This window comes from Opisthocomus hoazin, chromosome 14, assembly GCF_030867145.1.
Source record: "Opisthocomus hoazin isolate bOpiHoa1 chromosome 14, bOpiHoa1.hap1, whole genome shotgun sequence".
Lineage (NCBI taxonomy): Eukaryota > Metazoa > Chordata > Aves > Opisthocomiformes > Opisthocomidae > Opisthocomus > Opisthocomus hoazin.
Window position 1 is genome coordinate 23316540 of NC_134427.1, and position 14437 is coordinate 23330976.

The window sequence follows — 14437 nt, forward strand, 5'->3', positions numbered from 1 at the left end:
TTATCGCTCTGGGATAAACCAGCAGGAGCGACTCAGCCGTCCAGGTGGTACAGCCACGTGAGCGTGAGCTGGTGCTACTGCCAGTTTTTCTGGGGCCCTGTGCTCTGCAGTGTGTGCCAGGGTATACTGGAGCTGGTGGAGTCTCTACTCGGTCTTCACAAGGGCGCAAAGCAGAAAAGCTGGTGCAGGTTAAAGAATCACCCTAATTTTAGGAGAAAGCCCAATTACTGTCACATTTTGTGATTCCTGGGACCATAACGTCTTTACACAGGAAAAGGAAAATCCCTAAGCAAGCAATTACCATCCTTTTCAGGTCATCGTGGTCTGTAGGCCACCTACCCATACTTCCCTGCTAATCTCCCATTAGAGTTTAGCTCCTGAGCGCTCCTTCAGCCTTCCCCTACAGACCACAGCCGGTAAAGATGCGCAGATGCCAGTAAGATTTGGTGGCGTGAGTTGATGAGGACAGGGAAGGCTCGGGAAGGTGGTACTATGCAGACAAAAAGGGCTCTAACATAGTTAAAAGAAGGCTGTGCATCTAGGAATGAAACTGGTTGGCTGTGGCCAAGAAAGTGGGACTTTGGCACTGAAAAGAGCCAGCGGGTGACAAACAGCCTAAAGCCATCTTTTGTTTTAAAAGCAGTGTGAAGAAGAGTGAGTCACAGCAGGGACCGGACTCATGTCTGGAATCCCCAGCCCTGAGGCAGATCCTGAACGCTGTGGCTGAGGCACTGGAACGTATTTTGGGAAGCACACTCTGATACCAGCAAGGCTACAGAGAGGACTCCGAAACCAGAAAAATAGCCTGAGAAAAAGGCTTTATGGTGAGAGGGAGGGAGAAGGCGTGTTCTGAATTAAGCACAAAGGTTGAGAGGGCTCTCGAGCACGGGTCTCACCTAGCAAACCCATCCTATGAAAGAACTCTTGCAGCTAGAGGAAACGGGGTCAGCCGGAGTCAAGGGCTAGAAGCTGAAGCCAACAAATTCAAATGGGAATTAGGGAGGTGCCACTAACCATGGGATTCATCAGCCACCGAATCTGTGCGAAAGGACTTCATGCTCTGGAAGTGCTCAAATAAAGATCCACTGTCTTTGCGAGAGGAGAGCTGTAGGCGAACTGAAGACAACATCGAGCCGAGAAGAAGTTACCGGGCTCTGTATGTGCAGAAGTGAGCGGAACACCGGCCTGTCGTGCACAAAGAGCTCAGAGGCACCAGCCCGAACCAGCAACTGTTCGTGCTGTGGCCCAGATTCATCATTTTGGGGCATTTGGGGCAATTCATCGTTCATCACCGAGGTGCCTTCTGCGGCTGGCAGGGAGACACAGCCATGTCCAAAGCGCAGCTCCTCCTGTGGAGGATGTCCACTGCCCTGTGGCGTCACCTCATCTCTTCTGGCAGCAGGAGAGACTTTGGGAACGTGTTGGAATCCCTGTGGAGCGACCAAAATCCCCCACATCTCAGGGACTTCTTACCTCGGTCCCTCTCTGTTTGCTCCTGCTCTTTGCTACAGGAGCCTGCCCTTCCTCGAGGATCTGGGACAGGGAAGCACATACTGAGATTCCTGCGGATTTCTTCAGGCGTCAGGAGAGGGCTACCAGGGGAGATCTCATGGAGTTAGAAATATACCCCCAACACTCAGTCCGTGCAGTGTAAGCCCAGCCGCCTCGCACCCCGCCGCCAGCAAGAGCCCTGCCGAAGCAGGAGGCTGAGTCATGCCCCGGCTGTCACGAAGACAAGAATGAGACCACGTTCAAAATTAATATATATTTTTATTGAATAGTTGCTCTAAGTGGGCTTGTGAAGCCACCCATAGAATTACTTCTTTCATCTCAGCAGTGGTTCAGTAACAGTTATTAGCTTTGCAAGAGAAGAAAACCAAACAGAGGAGGGTGCATTAAAATAAATAGGTTATTCTTTTTCTTATCTTTAAAATAAACTTTTCAAATAAATACTTTGGCTTTTTTTATGTTTTTTCCCCTAAAAGGTACAAGAGTATTGTCAAAAAACAGCCATCGGGTTATAAACATATATTATACCTTATAGAAAGGAACCCAAATGAAGACAGCCGGGGGAGGGATCTCTTTATACACTGTACAGGATGCCTTTGTACCAACCAAACAGAGAATGAGAGGCTTCGGTTCTTGGTACGAGACTCTCCTTCGAAGCCAAGGGCGATACGTCTTCTGAGGAGAGCTTTGTGCTGAGGACACCTGGGCTGGCAGGAGGCTGCGGAGCCGCTGCCTGTTCGCAGAGCATCGCAGAGGCCCGAGGGGACTGCGGGGGAAGGATGGGCAGGGGGAGAGGGAGGGGAAGGGGAAGGGGCTCGGCCGGGGCAGAGCGGCAGCACGGGCAAGGTGGGGACCAGCCATGCCAGCTCCAGGGTGACCACCCGTCTCTCAGCTTCCCCTCGCCCGGCGCTCACACGTCTGCTCTGCCCCACGGAGGCATGCCATCTCTTCCCGTCCACCCAACGTCCCTCCTGCCCGCAGTGTCCCTGCGAGGGGACCGCTCCGCCTCCCTGCCTTACGTCCTCAGGGGATTCTCCTCCAGCATCACCCAAGCAGGACAACAGGTCTCACCCACACTCTGGGAGAAAGGGTCTGCAAGAGATCCCGATGCTCACTGAGAAATAGCCCGAAGCAGACCGAGCCCAAAGAGATCACAGCTCTGGTTTGGCCCTCACGGACCAGACGCCGACCAGCAGCCTCCAGCTGCTGCAAGCATCCCGCAGGTCTGGGCTCCACAGGCTCCTTGCAGGAGACAAGCCTGAACTGGATCCTGTTAACGACCAAGAATGGGCTTTGGGGTGGGGGTACGTCCCTTGTCTACTTCCCTCACACACTGATCACAGAAAGACCTTCCAACCTCTGAAGACCTTCCAGCTTCCTCCAGCCTCGAAACACCCAAGGGCCAGGGACAGAGAGCTAACAAAGCGGGTGTGGGGAACAGCGAGTCTGGGACATGGTGTGCTCCTTCCCTGCACAGACCAGCCATGCAAACCTTGCAGCAGCTCCTCTCACCCCTCCGCTCACCCCTCTTCACTGCGCTACAGCAGCCGTTCACAAACCGTTATCCTGTGCTTTGGCATCTTTCGGTCGATGACACTTGCCCGCCGGTCTTTGGGTTCACACATGGGGATAGGGAAGAGCAAACTCAACGGGATTTTATGGGAATCTGAGAGTAGAGTCCCAAAGAGCTTCCCCCCCAGTTCTTCGAGGAACCTGGCTGGCACTGATGTTTCTCTCGGTGGGTGGTTTTCTGGGTGGGCAGCAGCCCAAGCACCACTTCTGCCCTTCCACCAGGAGGTCTGGGGGAGCTGGGATGGGACGGAGACCCCGCCTCAGTCCCCAGAGACCCCTCCTCACCAGTGCTGGGACTGACCAGACGTGAGCCAGTAGGGAAGGAGGGGAGCGGGACCCAGGGAAGCCCTGGAGAAAGCAAGGGCCAGCAAGAGCTCTTGCATGGATACAGCTTTGGAGGCCTGGGTGGGAAGAAGCAGCTCCTGCATGGGGAGCAGAGCAGGAGGAGCTCAGGTCCTGTTCGGCAGCTCCCACCTCCTGCTCCGTTGGCACTTGAGTCACTCTTTCCCCATCTGGGTTTGCCCTACAGCCCCGCAGGGTTCCTGGCAAAGGAGCCCACGACCGGCAGAGACACACGACGCAGAGAAATGTTCCCTCGCAAAGCAGATACATCCTTGTCAAATCACAGCGGCGCAGGCAAAACAGAGGACTCAACATGTGACTCTCCCAGAAGAAAACCAAAAAAGACACGTCAGGGCAGAGAGAAACCCAAACTGCCAGGACAAGCAGCTGCAAACAAACATCTGGAGCAGATGTTATCTGACTCATTACAGGGTGGGGCAGGAAAGGGGCTCACAACCCCTACCAAGACTGGAGCCCTCTCTGCAGGGAAACCAAACTGGCAGCCAGAGACGGGGAGGGAGCAGGATGGATCTGGTCTGAAGACGTTAGGAAAAGCTCAGGAAAAAAAACATGATCAGAGGCTACGCGCAGCCGTCCTGACACCAGATGAGCTCGGTGAACCAGAGCTGGGCCCCTTGGAGAGATTTTGGCAAATCCTGACCTGTCCTTTCTGCTGAGATCAAGGGAGCTCGTGCAGACCCCTCCAGATGGAGCGGGGAGCAGGAACCCCACGAGAAGCCATCTGCCCCTACGAGCAGCTCTAATCTTCTCCAGCCCACGGCCTGGACGTGACTCGGTGTTTTGCCCTCGACATGATCAAACAAAAGCCGCGCGCTGGTCTGACAGCCCTCAGTCCCCTTCTGGGTCTCTCGTCCTCTCCAATTCCCTTCTACGTGTCCCGTGTTTCACAAAATTCATCTCACAGGTTTGTCATTTCTTGGAGATGAGATATTCAGGAGACCTGGCTGGACTCCTCAGCCCCGTACCCAGGCCATGGCAGGATTCCCTGGTAGAAATGGGACTTCCGCACTGACCCAGAAAAATCCCATTAGGTAGAAGGCTACTGGCAGGCATCCCGGCCACCAACCAACTGCCGAAGGTAAATACGCCGCAGCAGTAGCGCGGGGCTCTGCCTCACCGTGCCGGTGCCAAGCAGAAGTGGCTCCGGGGAGCTGGTGTGTGGACAGTCATCTCCTCATCCTATGGCTCCAGCACCTGGGGGAGGTCACCCCGTGCTTGCATGACTTCGGAGGCCGTGAAAATGATGAAGCTTCACATGTTGAGTCATTCCACCATCAGGAGAGGAAGCAATGAATTGCAGAGATACAGAGGTGGTAACTAAATTTACAAGTAGGATCCGTTTAAAAAGGAGGAGGAAAAAAAAAAAAAATCAAAGTAGAGCAAGTTGGAAAATTCTGTTCATTAGTTTTCTTTTAAAAGTTTCAATGAACTATTTCACATTCTTATTCAAGCGAGGCAGTTCCTCAAATCCTCAGTGAGAAAGGGACCTTTTTTCCCTAAAAAGAGTTTTACATTTTTTAGGAAGGAGGAGTTTAATCAGCACCAACAGAGAAGTGAACCGAGCGTTCAAAAGGAAGGGTGCCTCTTGGTGGAAGTCTCTCCCCCAAATGTCGCTTGGAAGTAGTGAGCCAAGCAATTATTGGCATATGGTTAAATATGTTTGCGATATATTTTATAACTGCTGCCACAGAGACATGGACTGACCTTCTGGGGGTGCGCACGCCTATAGCGCATCGCCCGAGAAGGTCACTGCCTTAAACCCCGAGCGATTTCAGAGTCCAGGGCTGGCCTCAGAGGATGTGCAAGCTGCACAGGCATGGCCCTCTCCCTCCTTAATGCCAGGAGATCCTCACTGTAACCCAGAGCATCGTCCCGAACTCCCCACAACTTGTGGAAACAGGCTCTCCATCCCTGGCCAGAGGAAGCATCTTCCAACATCACCCCTTGGGCTCTAGGTGACATCAGGGTGAAGATTTGGGTCACAGCCGTAACGTCCCCAGCACAAACTTCACCCCAGAGATGGGATTCGTCTCCCCTTCCACAGGGAACCGCGAGTTCGGGGTTTGGGTCCCATTTGGATCAAAGGAGACAGGCGCTGCCAGAACACGATTTAATGAATAATGTTTTCAAGCGGGATGAATCACTCCCTGGAACCGCTTTCCTCTGCAACAGAGGGAGCTTGGATCAGCCGCGATTTTAAGATAGCAAATGCACGGAAAGAGGAATCCCGTCATGAGAGTCGACCTCCTGCCTCGCCCCACAGCCAGCACTAACTCCTACCCTCTCTCCGCAAAGCAGACCCCCCCCAGGACAATCCGTCAGCCTCCCTTTGCCCCTCTCCCGGCTACCCGGGAGGTAAAGGTCTGGGATTAGCAATAAACAGACTGGGAAATCATCTTCCACCATGTGCGAGCGTACCAGGAAGCCAAACCTCGCATCTGGCACCATTCACAGCAGTATCATGAATATTATTAGTAATAGACCTAGCCATCCTAACGTTATATTTATATATACAAAAATAGATCCACAGAACTCTGCGTAAAGAGGTGGCTGGGGGAAGGCGACGGATGAGCCCTGGACGGCAGGGTCTTGGAGGAGGCCAAGGGGCATGTTGCATATATTTCTCCGGGGGAGCCGTTGGCTTCCCTCCACACTCACACACCTCAGAGGAGGGACAGGCAGGCAGAGCCAAGCACCAGGAACATCATCCCGGCTCCAAACTCCCCCAACCGATTGCCCGATGTCAACAGGGTCACCACCGAGAGCTGGCACCACGGGTTTGCAAGCGGAGATGGGGCTGAGCCCAAGACCAGGAGGGGCTCTCCTCGATGGCAGCAACGGGTTGGGCTCATCATCATCACAGCAAGTAGACCACGAAGCGCTGACCCCGATTCAGGTCTCCTTCTGGTCTGCAGATGGCCCAGCCCCAGGGCTTGGTTCAGAGCCACCTCTATGGCAGAACACCCTCAGCAGCGCCGGGAGGGTTTGCCTGCCAGCGTGATGTGGGCCAAGGAAAGCGAGGTGAGGACTCAAAGGCAGCTTCTACAGGGAGGGAAGGTCAGGCTCCCATCTTCCAACACCACCTTCTGCTCTCTGTTTCCCTCCAGCCCGAAGCAGGGTCTGCAGGAGTCCCCGACGGAGAGTCCCCCAGGACTGCTGTGAACCAGCCCGAGTGGCAAACGTTGGCAGTTGGGTTTAGGGTATTTTTTTTAAAGTGAATTCAGTGCTGGTGGAAGGTACCAGATCAGGGCTCTCGGGGCTCGAGCATGGAGCCGGTGCCTGCGGCATCTGCTCGGTGGTGGGATGGAGCTGGGCGGCAGCTCCCGTCCCGGCAGGGCTTGCGCTCTGGAGGCAGCCCTTCAAGGCATGGAGAAATGAATGGCAATTTCAACCCAGCTTCTTGTTCTCAGCCAAATCCCAGAGGGGACCTTTCCCTCGCTGCAGTCGGGCAGAAGCGAGTGGGCTGGGCTGCCTCCGATAGCTCTTTCCCCTGCCAGAAGGTTTCTAAAGCTTCCCACACCTTCCCTTCCTCTTTGAGACAGAAAAATACGCTGCCACCTCATTCTGAAGCTTGCTTGCTTCTCCCAGTGACTCCCGAGCCCAGAGAGAGGCCACTGCCACCGGCGCGACCCCGCTGCACCCCAGCCCCTCAGGGAAAGCGGACCTACGGCCACGTGAGAGGAGAGAGGCCACCCGCCAAAAGTGCTGGAGAGAGACAGAGAGAGGGAGAAGGAGGTCTGGCTCCTGGAGGACTCCTGCAGAGGGGATGCGTTGACCTGCCTCTTCCCCCCATCGGGAAGGACCACGCCATGGGGCAGTGGCAGCTCCTAAAGCCCTCCAAGACCAGAGTCCTGAGGAACCCCGGGTTGCCCGGTGCCATGGGGCACAGCCAGGGTGGGCACCCGCAGCTCTCCCGGCCGCTCCCGGTCCCTCACCCGCACGTGCAAAGCCACCGTTTCCCACCAGCTCGGTCCCTGGTCACCCAGCCGCCTTCGTGTTCCCGGAGGCCAGGGCACCCCCAGTTCACCCGTCTCATTCTGGGGAGGTGATGGTGGGTAGGGGGGAGCGCTGCAGAGCGGAGGGAGCCGAAGGAGGAGGGGGGACGGAGGGCAGAGAAGGAGGAGGAGGACGAAGAGGAGTAAAGCCCGCTTCTCCTCGCCGGGAGGGTCATACCGGCTTATCCAGCGCCTTGGGGAAAGGCGTGCCGCTGGAGGAGGAGATCTTTCTGCAGACCGTGTTGGTGTGGCTCTGGCAGCGGCAGCCGGGTCGTTTGAGGCCGTCGTAACCCCGCTGGCAAAGTTTGAGGCACCCCAGGGTAGGAAAGTAGCAGCAGAGGCAGGGCATGAGGAGAGAGAGGAAGCTCATGGCAGCCCAGCGGGCACAGCAGGACCCCGGCCCACAGGAGCAGGGGTCGTCGGCACAGGTGTCCTCGTCGTCGGTGGAGCAGTGGTAGAAGAGACCCTTGACGCAGCAGAGGCAAGTCCCGTAGTCGAGGAGGCTCTCGGGGGAGCAGAGGCAGCGCTGGTTGCAGAGCCAGCAGGAAGGCAGGCTGCGGGCGGCCGTGCAGCGGGCACACTTGCATCGCCCGCACTCCTCGCAGATGAAGAGGTGGCCGGCGTGGAGGGTGGGCTTCTCCGGCAGCCCCTTCAGCGGGGACTCCTCTGGCTTCAGCTCGCCGGCCCGGGGCTGCGTCCGGACGAGGGAGTGCCCGGAGTGGGAGGGCGTGAGGCTGCTGAGGAGACGCTGGTCGGAGGCGGTGGTGCTTTGGGAGATGGAGCTGGCCGTGCTGGAATGGCTCATGTGTTGCTGCAGAGGCGGCATCTGGTGCTGTTGGCTGTGGCTGCGGTGCAGGTCCTGGAAGGTGGAAGACACCAGGCGGTCCTGGGACCACTCCTGCTTGTGCGGTGGCTGGGACAGGGACGGGTTGGAGCGGGCTTGCTGGAAGCAGGCAGCCGGTCTCTCCACGTAGTTGTTGCTGGCACGGATGGAGCGGATTTGGTCAATGGACAGGACCTGCTGGAAGTCCTCCGCGGGTGGCTCCATCGTCTCGTCACAGCTGAGTTCAGCCACACTGGAAGAGAGCTGCATTTCCAGGAGCGAGGAGACCCTGCGGCATCAGGGCACATCTAAAGATCCTAAAGGATGGGGCAGGAAGACAGAGAAAGCACTCGCTTTACACTTTATAATGGACCCATCCACACAAAGCGGGAAGCAAAGACTGGCCGGAGAGCTCCTAATGAAGTAATTTCCAACAACCAGACTCAGAAGCACCTCTGTGCCCGGGGAGTCATCAGCTGGACAGGTCCAAAAGGCAAAGGCCATAGGATCTGTCCCTGGAAACAGGTCAGCATGGCACCTCCCCGCGCTTTTGAGCTTCTCGTGTCCTTCCAGGGGCTTTCCCACCCCTTGTCTGCACTGACGGACCCCGTCTGTCCATCTGTCCATCTGTCCTCCATCTCCTGTGACAGAGCCCTGGCCCAGGCTGCCCAGGGAGGCTGGGGAGTCTCCTTCTCTGGAGATATTCCAGCCCCGCCTGGACGCGGTGCTGTGCAGCCTGCTCTGGGTGACCCTGCTTGGGCAGGGGGTTGGGCTGGGTGACCCACAGAGGGCCCTGCCAACCCCGACCATTCTGGGATTCTGTGATTCCTTCCCCCGGGGACAGTGCCAGCCCTCTCTAGAGGAGGGGAAGCTTGAAGCTGCTGCTTATCCAGAGCCAGCGACAGAGCTGGGAATGGCATCTGCCCCGGAGCAGGAGGCTCTGCCTCGGGGCTTCCCAGCACAGCCCCAGCAGCCTCCCGGTGCCGTACCCCGCACACGCCGGGGAACCGAACGCGTCGAATTCCAGGCAACCCCAGCAACAAATCGCCGCTCGTGAGACACGACCCCAGACTCCCCGAGCCCCGGCGGATCCCACCGCAGCATCGCAACCCAGCGACAGCCGAGGGGCAAACGTACCCCCGCCGCGAACACCGAGGAGGGTGGGTTTCTCCTCAACCCCGGCACGAGCTCGGGGGGAAGCAGGGGAAGCAGGCTCCGCGGCAGGCAAGCTTAGAAAAGAAAATCTCCCGCTTCCGCTGCCTGCGAAACGGAGCTGCCCCGGAGCGCGCAGAGCACGGAAGCCGCTCGTTGCACGCCAGACCCCGGCGAAGAGCTTTCCCCCAGCGCTTCCAGCCCAGGTCTGAGCAGCGGATGCGTGCTTTCCACGCACAGCCGGCTTCCCCGGGACAGAGCTGCTCTCCTCCGGCAGATCAAACGAGCTGTCCCTCCGTCACACGGGTGTTGTCACGCTGCCCGGGCCCACAGGAAGACTCTGGTTTCAGTGGGAAGCTCCCCACCGGCCCTGCTCATGGTCAGCAGGCCAGGCGGCCGGCGGAGGGGCCACGGGCGGAATCTGCTCATGCGGCAGGGAGAGGCAGAGGGAAGATTGATTTTCATTAGCTAGGCTGACCTTGAGGAGCAGGGGAAAGCAAAGGCGACTTACTTTGACTGCTCAAGCAAGATCTGGCCTCTCCCATCCCCCTCCCCGGAAAGGAGAGGCAGCCGATCTGCTGAGATTTGGGTTTTTCCTGCCACCATCACCCCCCCCCTCCGCTGCCCCCGCCATGCGATCTCAAGCAGGATGCTCGCCCCTTCCGGGGAGATGCCAGCAGGGAACGAGTCGCTCTCCCGGGACACCCACGATCGCTCCGGACACCAATGTGTGTAACAGAAACACCAAGGTGAATTGGGAGGACACAGCTGACCCAGGGAAGGTTTTGCGACCGCACTGCCGGGACGGGAACGGGCCACAGAGGCAAAACACCCCCCTGCGAGGTGTCACCTGCAGGCGCTGAGCTCCTCACCCGGGAAGGTCTTGCCAAAGCAGAGGCCGGTGAGCTGGAGCCCTCCGGACCCCTGAAGAGATGGGACACTTCTCAGCCCGCAGTGAGGACCACGCCGAGGGGAGCAGCAGGGGGTTCCCACGCCCAACCCAGATCCCATCCTGGGGTTGGATCAGGCAGGGGACAGCGCTGATTTACAGCCAGGGAGGAGCTGCTCACGCCTGGGTGCCGGGCTTCGGCAGCGCGTGGGCACTGGGACTCCGCCGGCGAGGCTCCCGGGGTCGAACCGAGGTGTGACCCGGAGGGGGAGACCGAGGCAGCGGAGGGTCCCGCTGCGACGGAGCCGGCGGGGCTGGGAGAGGAAGAGCAGCCAAAGGGCAGCCCCGGTGCGGTTGCACCCCATCCTCGGTGCCAGGCCGGCAGCTCGGGAGCCACGTGGAGACCCCTGAGCGGAGACGCGGGCTTGGGCAGGAGGAGACGCACAGGGGCTGCTGCCAGCAGGAGCGGAGCCCTGGGGGCAGCCGGCAGAGAGAGGAGCCGGCCATCGGGCCACGCAGGGCATCCCAACCCGGACACTTCAGATCTGGGTGCAGGGCTTGGAAATAGCATCCCGGGAAAGACAGGTCCTGGGAGGAGCCCCCGGCACCGAGCCGGGGCTGGAACGCTCCAGGGCCTGCGACCCGTCGGGGTTAGACACGGACCCAGGCTTGCTGGGTGGGGGGAGGCAAAGGGGGACCCAAGGGGACCTGAGCCGGAGGATCCGTGCGTCCCCCACTCCAGCGGGACGGGGGGAAGCGGGACTGAACGACCGGAGCTTGGGACCCCGCTCCTGCCCCCTCGCCCCCGGGGGAGCCCATTGCCCCCCACTCGCTCCCAGCCCACCCCGCTCCAGCCGGATCGTGGGGCTCCAGCCGGTCCGAATCCCAGCGTGCATCGGTCTGACCGTCCCCGAGGCACTGCTGCACCCCTCCCTGCCTACCTGCCTGTCTGGGGGGGACCTGACCCCAGCCTCCTCCTCCTCCTCCTCACACCCGGCCTGCCAGGCAGGCATGCCAGCCCCGGAAACCGGGCGAGCTTTCTGGCCGCCGGCAGCCCTAAACATATAAAGTTCGTGCGATAACGGGCCAGGGGAGGGATCGTAAAAGCAAATGATTTACAGGCTGGAGGTGGCTGCGAGCCGGGGACGAGCTGCGCGGGGCGCCCAGGTGGGACAAAAGGGCTTTCTCCCTCCGCAGGGACCCCCTCACCCTGCCCCGGGCGCTGCGGGGTGGTGTGGGGCGGTGGTGGGAGGCCGAGACCCCAGCCCTGCGCCACGGGCAGCCCACGGGTGGCCCCGACCCGGGCTGCAGCCCCGCCGCGCGCCGGGACCCCCAGCCCCTCCGTCCCCACATCTGGCTCAGAGCCGGGTCCGACCCGCAGCCCCCAGCCCCACGCAGCCTCCCCAGGACCTCCCAACCACCCCCCCAGCCGTGGACACAACCCACGCATTATTCCGACCTGCACCAAGCCCCCAGCCCCACGCAGCCCCCACGTCCTGTCCCCCCTCCCCACCCCGCACGCAGCCTGTTCGGGTCCACGCGTGACTCCGGCCCGCACCAAGCCCCCAGCCCCGCACAGCCCACTCTCCCGGGAACCTCCCGACACCCCCCCCCACGCACACAACCCACGCGTGACTCTGACCCGCACCAAGCCCCCAGCCCCGCGCAGCCCACTCGCCCCGGGACCTTCGGACCCCCCCCCGCCGTGTTCACAAGCCATGCGTGACTCTGACCCACACCAAGCCCCCAGCCCCACGCAGCCTCCCCAGGACCTTCCGACACCCCCCCACGCCGTGTTCACAACCCACGCGTGACTCCGACCCGCACCAAGTCCCCAGCCCCCCCGCCTGCTCGGGGACCACCCCCCCCCAGCCCAGCGCATCCCTGCCGCCCGCCCCCCGCCCCCCCCGTGTCCCGCACCCCGCGCCGGGCAGCGGACTCACCCCGCCGCCTCCGCCGGTCCATCCCCGGGGCACCGGCGGCCCGGCGCGGGGCTGCCTCGGGGGCGGGGGGCTGCGGGATGGAGCCCCCGGGATGGCTGCCCGGCTCCGGCGGGGGAAGGCGGGCTGGTCCCCGGCGCTGGCTGCGAACGGGGGCAGCGCGGAGGACGGGAGGGAGGGAGGGAGGGGTTTGCCGCCGCCCGGGAGCATCTCCTCTCCCTCTCCCTCTCCGCTCCTTCCCGGAGCTGGAGCTCTTAACGCTCACCCCAGTGGCGTCATCCCGCTGAAATGGAATCGGCCCATTAGCGGTCCCCGCAGAGCCCCCCGCATCCGCTCCCCAGCCGGTGACCGCAGCCCGGCGTCCAGCCCGCCGCACGCAGCGGGCGCTGCCGAAACCCTGCCTCTACCCCAGGGGGTCTCCGCTGACCCCCCAGATCCCTGAGCCCACCGGGGACAGCCGCCCCCGGGGGGTCCCGCCGCCCCCCAGCCCAGCAGGCATCACCCGGTGCCGGTGCCGCGGGGTGGGTTCGGCTCGGTCGGTGGCGTCGGGAGCGTCGCAGGTTTGGCTGCGGGGGGTCCGGTGTTGGCTGCCGGGCTCTGTCACCGCTTGGGCTGCCAACGGCTGCGAAACGGGTGCCCGGCTCGCCCGTTCCCAGGCATCTCTGGAGGCATCCGTGGGCGACCGGGTGCCCCCCGACACCACCAAAGCATCTCAGCCGGCGCCTGAACCGGCTCCTGTGGCAGAAGCTGAGGGCAGAGAGGCCGGAAAGGGGCTTTCCCGCACCGAGATCCGCAGAACCAGCCCGCACACATCCCACTCTCCCAGAAACAGAAACCCCGGACTCAGGGTCCAAACAGGACCTGGACCTTCAGTCCCAGAGGTTTCCCCCGGTTCCTCGTGCTGCTTTCTCGAAGGCAGCGACCGCGGCTCAGGAGCCCCTCGGATCCTTGTGCTACCCCTCGGCCCCATTTATAAAAATAAACTGGACCTGGTCTGACAGTCCCAAAGACATAAGACCTCTCCTTGATGGCACCGGACATTGGCTGTGGACCCCACCGGAGCTCCCACCCTCACTTGATTCCCCTCAACACTTCCAGGTGGGTCACCTGTCCATTCCAGTAGCGTTTCCCGGATGAGCAAAGCAACATCACCAGCTCGGGAAGGGCTGAGAACCTGTCTCCAAGGCAGGAAGCTGAAGCCACCAAGCCCTCCGCCATCCCAGCCACGTCCCCAGCAGCCTGGGAACCAGCTCCCCGGGGTGGGCAGCTGCCCGAGCCTCAGCCACGGGCTGCCGGCGTTCGGGGCTGATGGGCAGCGTGGGGTCTGGGTGCCTGAGAGGAGCTGGGGGGGACGGGTAGACAGGGAGTCTGAGGAAGGATGACCAAAACCAGCTCCACCGCTTGTTTTCCTAGCAGATGAGCACAAACTGGGATGATCCCACTGACCTCAGAGGCTCCCTCCCAGCTGATGCCAGCAGAAGCACAGAAGTCCTCTCCATCAGGGGCCAGTGACCCTATTCTGCCCGCGTGGCACCCAGCCGAGCCTTCCCAGGCCCATTTTCAGGCATTTCTAGGCTGAGCGGTTCTCCACCTCCCCGGGATCCCACCAGAGATGCTCCTCCAGGAGGAGTTCCTCCGAGAGGAACGAGTCCCTGACAGCATCCCTCAGCCTCCGCTACAGCTCAGAGCCTTCAGGCTGCATCTCTCTGCGCTCCCACGAGCCCCTCCTCTGCTCCACATCGCTCTCCGCTCCCTCTTTAAAGGCGCAGAAGGGATTCGAGTTGCCCAATTCCCAGCGACCGCCAGCCGGCCGGGAGCACCTGACTCCCGAAAGCACGTGTGACGCCCTCCCTTCTCTCCCAGCCCGAATCCATCACTCCCACCTCGAGGTGCCGGTGATTCAGGCTTCCCTCCGCCGGCTCACAGCATCCCCAGCGCAGCCTGTGTCGTGCTCAGCCAGCGCCGCTTTATCCCTCGCCCGCTGCCGAGGGAGGGCCAAAAAGGCATGAATGCAGAGATACCGAGACAAGTGGGAGGGTGGGAAGCGGAGGGAGAACAGCAGCCTCCTGGGGAGTTATTGACCGCAGCATCTCCGAAGGGAAGGGCTGGGAACCCACATTTGCAAAGCAGCAAAGTTTCCAGCCGCTCCCAAAGGAAGGGACTGAGCCTCCGGCAGGTTTTCGGGGGGTTTTTG

General features: G+C 60.8%; 1 protein-coding gene across 3 annotated transcripts; it reads right to left on the reverse strand.

Moving 5' to 3' along the window:
* Positions 1-1750: 1750 nt before the first annotated feature.
* SPRY3 (sprouty RTK signaling antagonist 3) lies at positions 1751-14215 on the reverse strand. Of its 3 annotated transcripts, none has more exons than XM_075435605.1 (2): positions 14127-14215; positions 1751-8579 (listed from the first exon to the last, which is right to left on the reverse strand). In XM_075435605.1, the coding sequence occupies exon 2, from the start codon at positions 8530-8532 to the stop codon at positions 7612-7614; it is 921 nt and encodes a 306-aa protein (XP_075291720.1). In that variant the 5' UTR covers positions 8533-8579; positions 14127-14215; the 3' UTR covers positions 1751-7611. The 3 variants fall into 3 exon arrangements, with proteins under 3 accessions (XP_075291720.1, XP_075291721.1, XP_075291719.1); XM_075435606.1 differs by lacking the exon at positions 14127-14215 and adding an exon at positions 13690-13968; XM_075435604.1 differs by lacking the exon at positions 14127-14215 and adding an exon at positions 12247-12847.
* Positions 14216-14437: the final 222 nt, after the last annotated feature.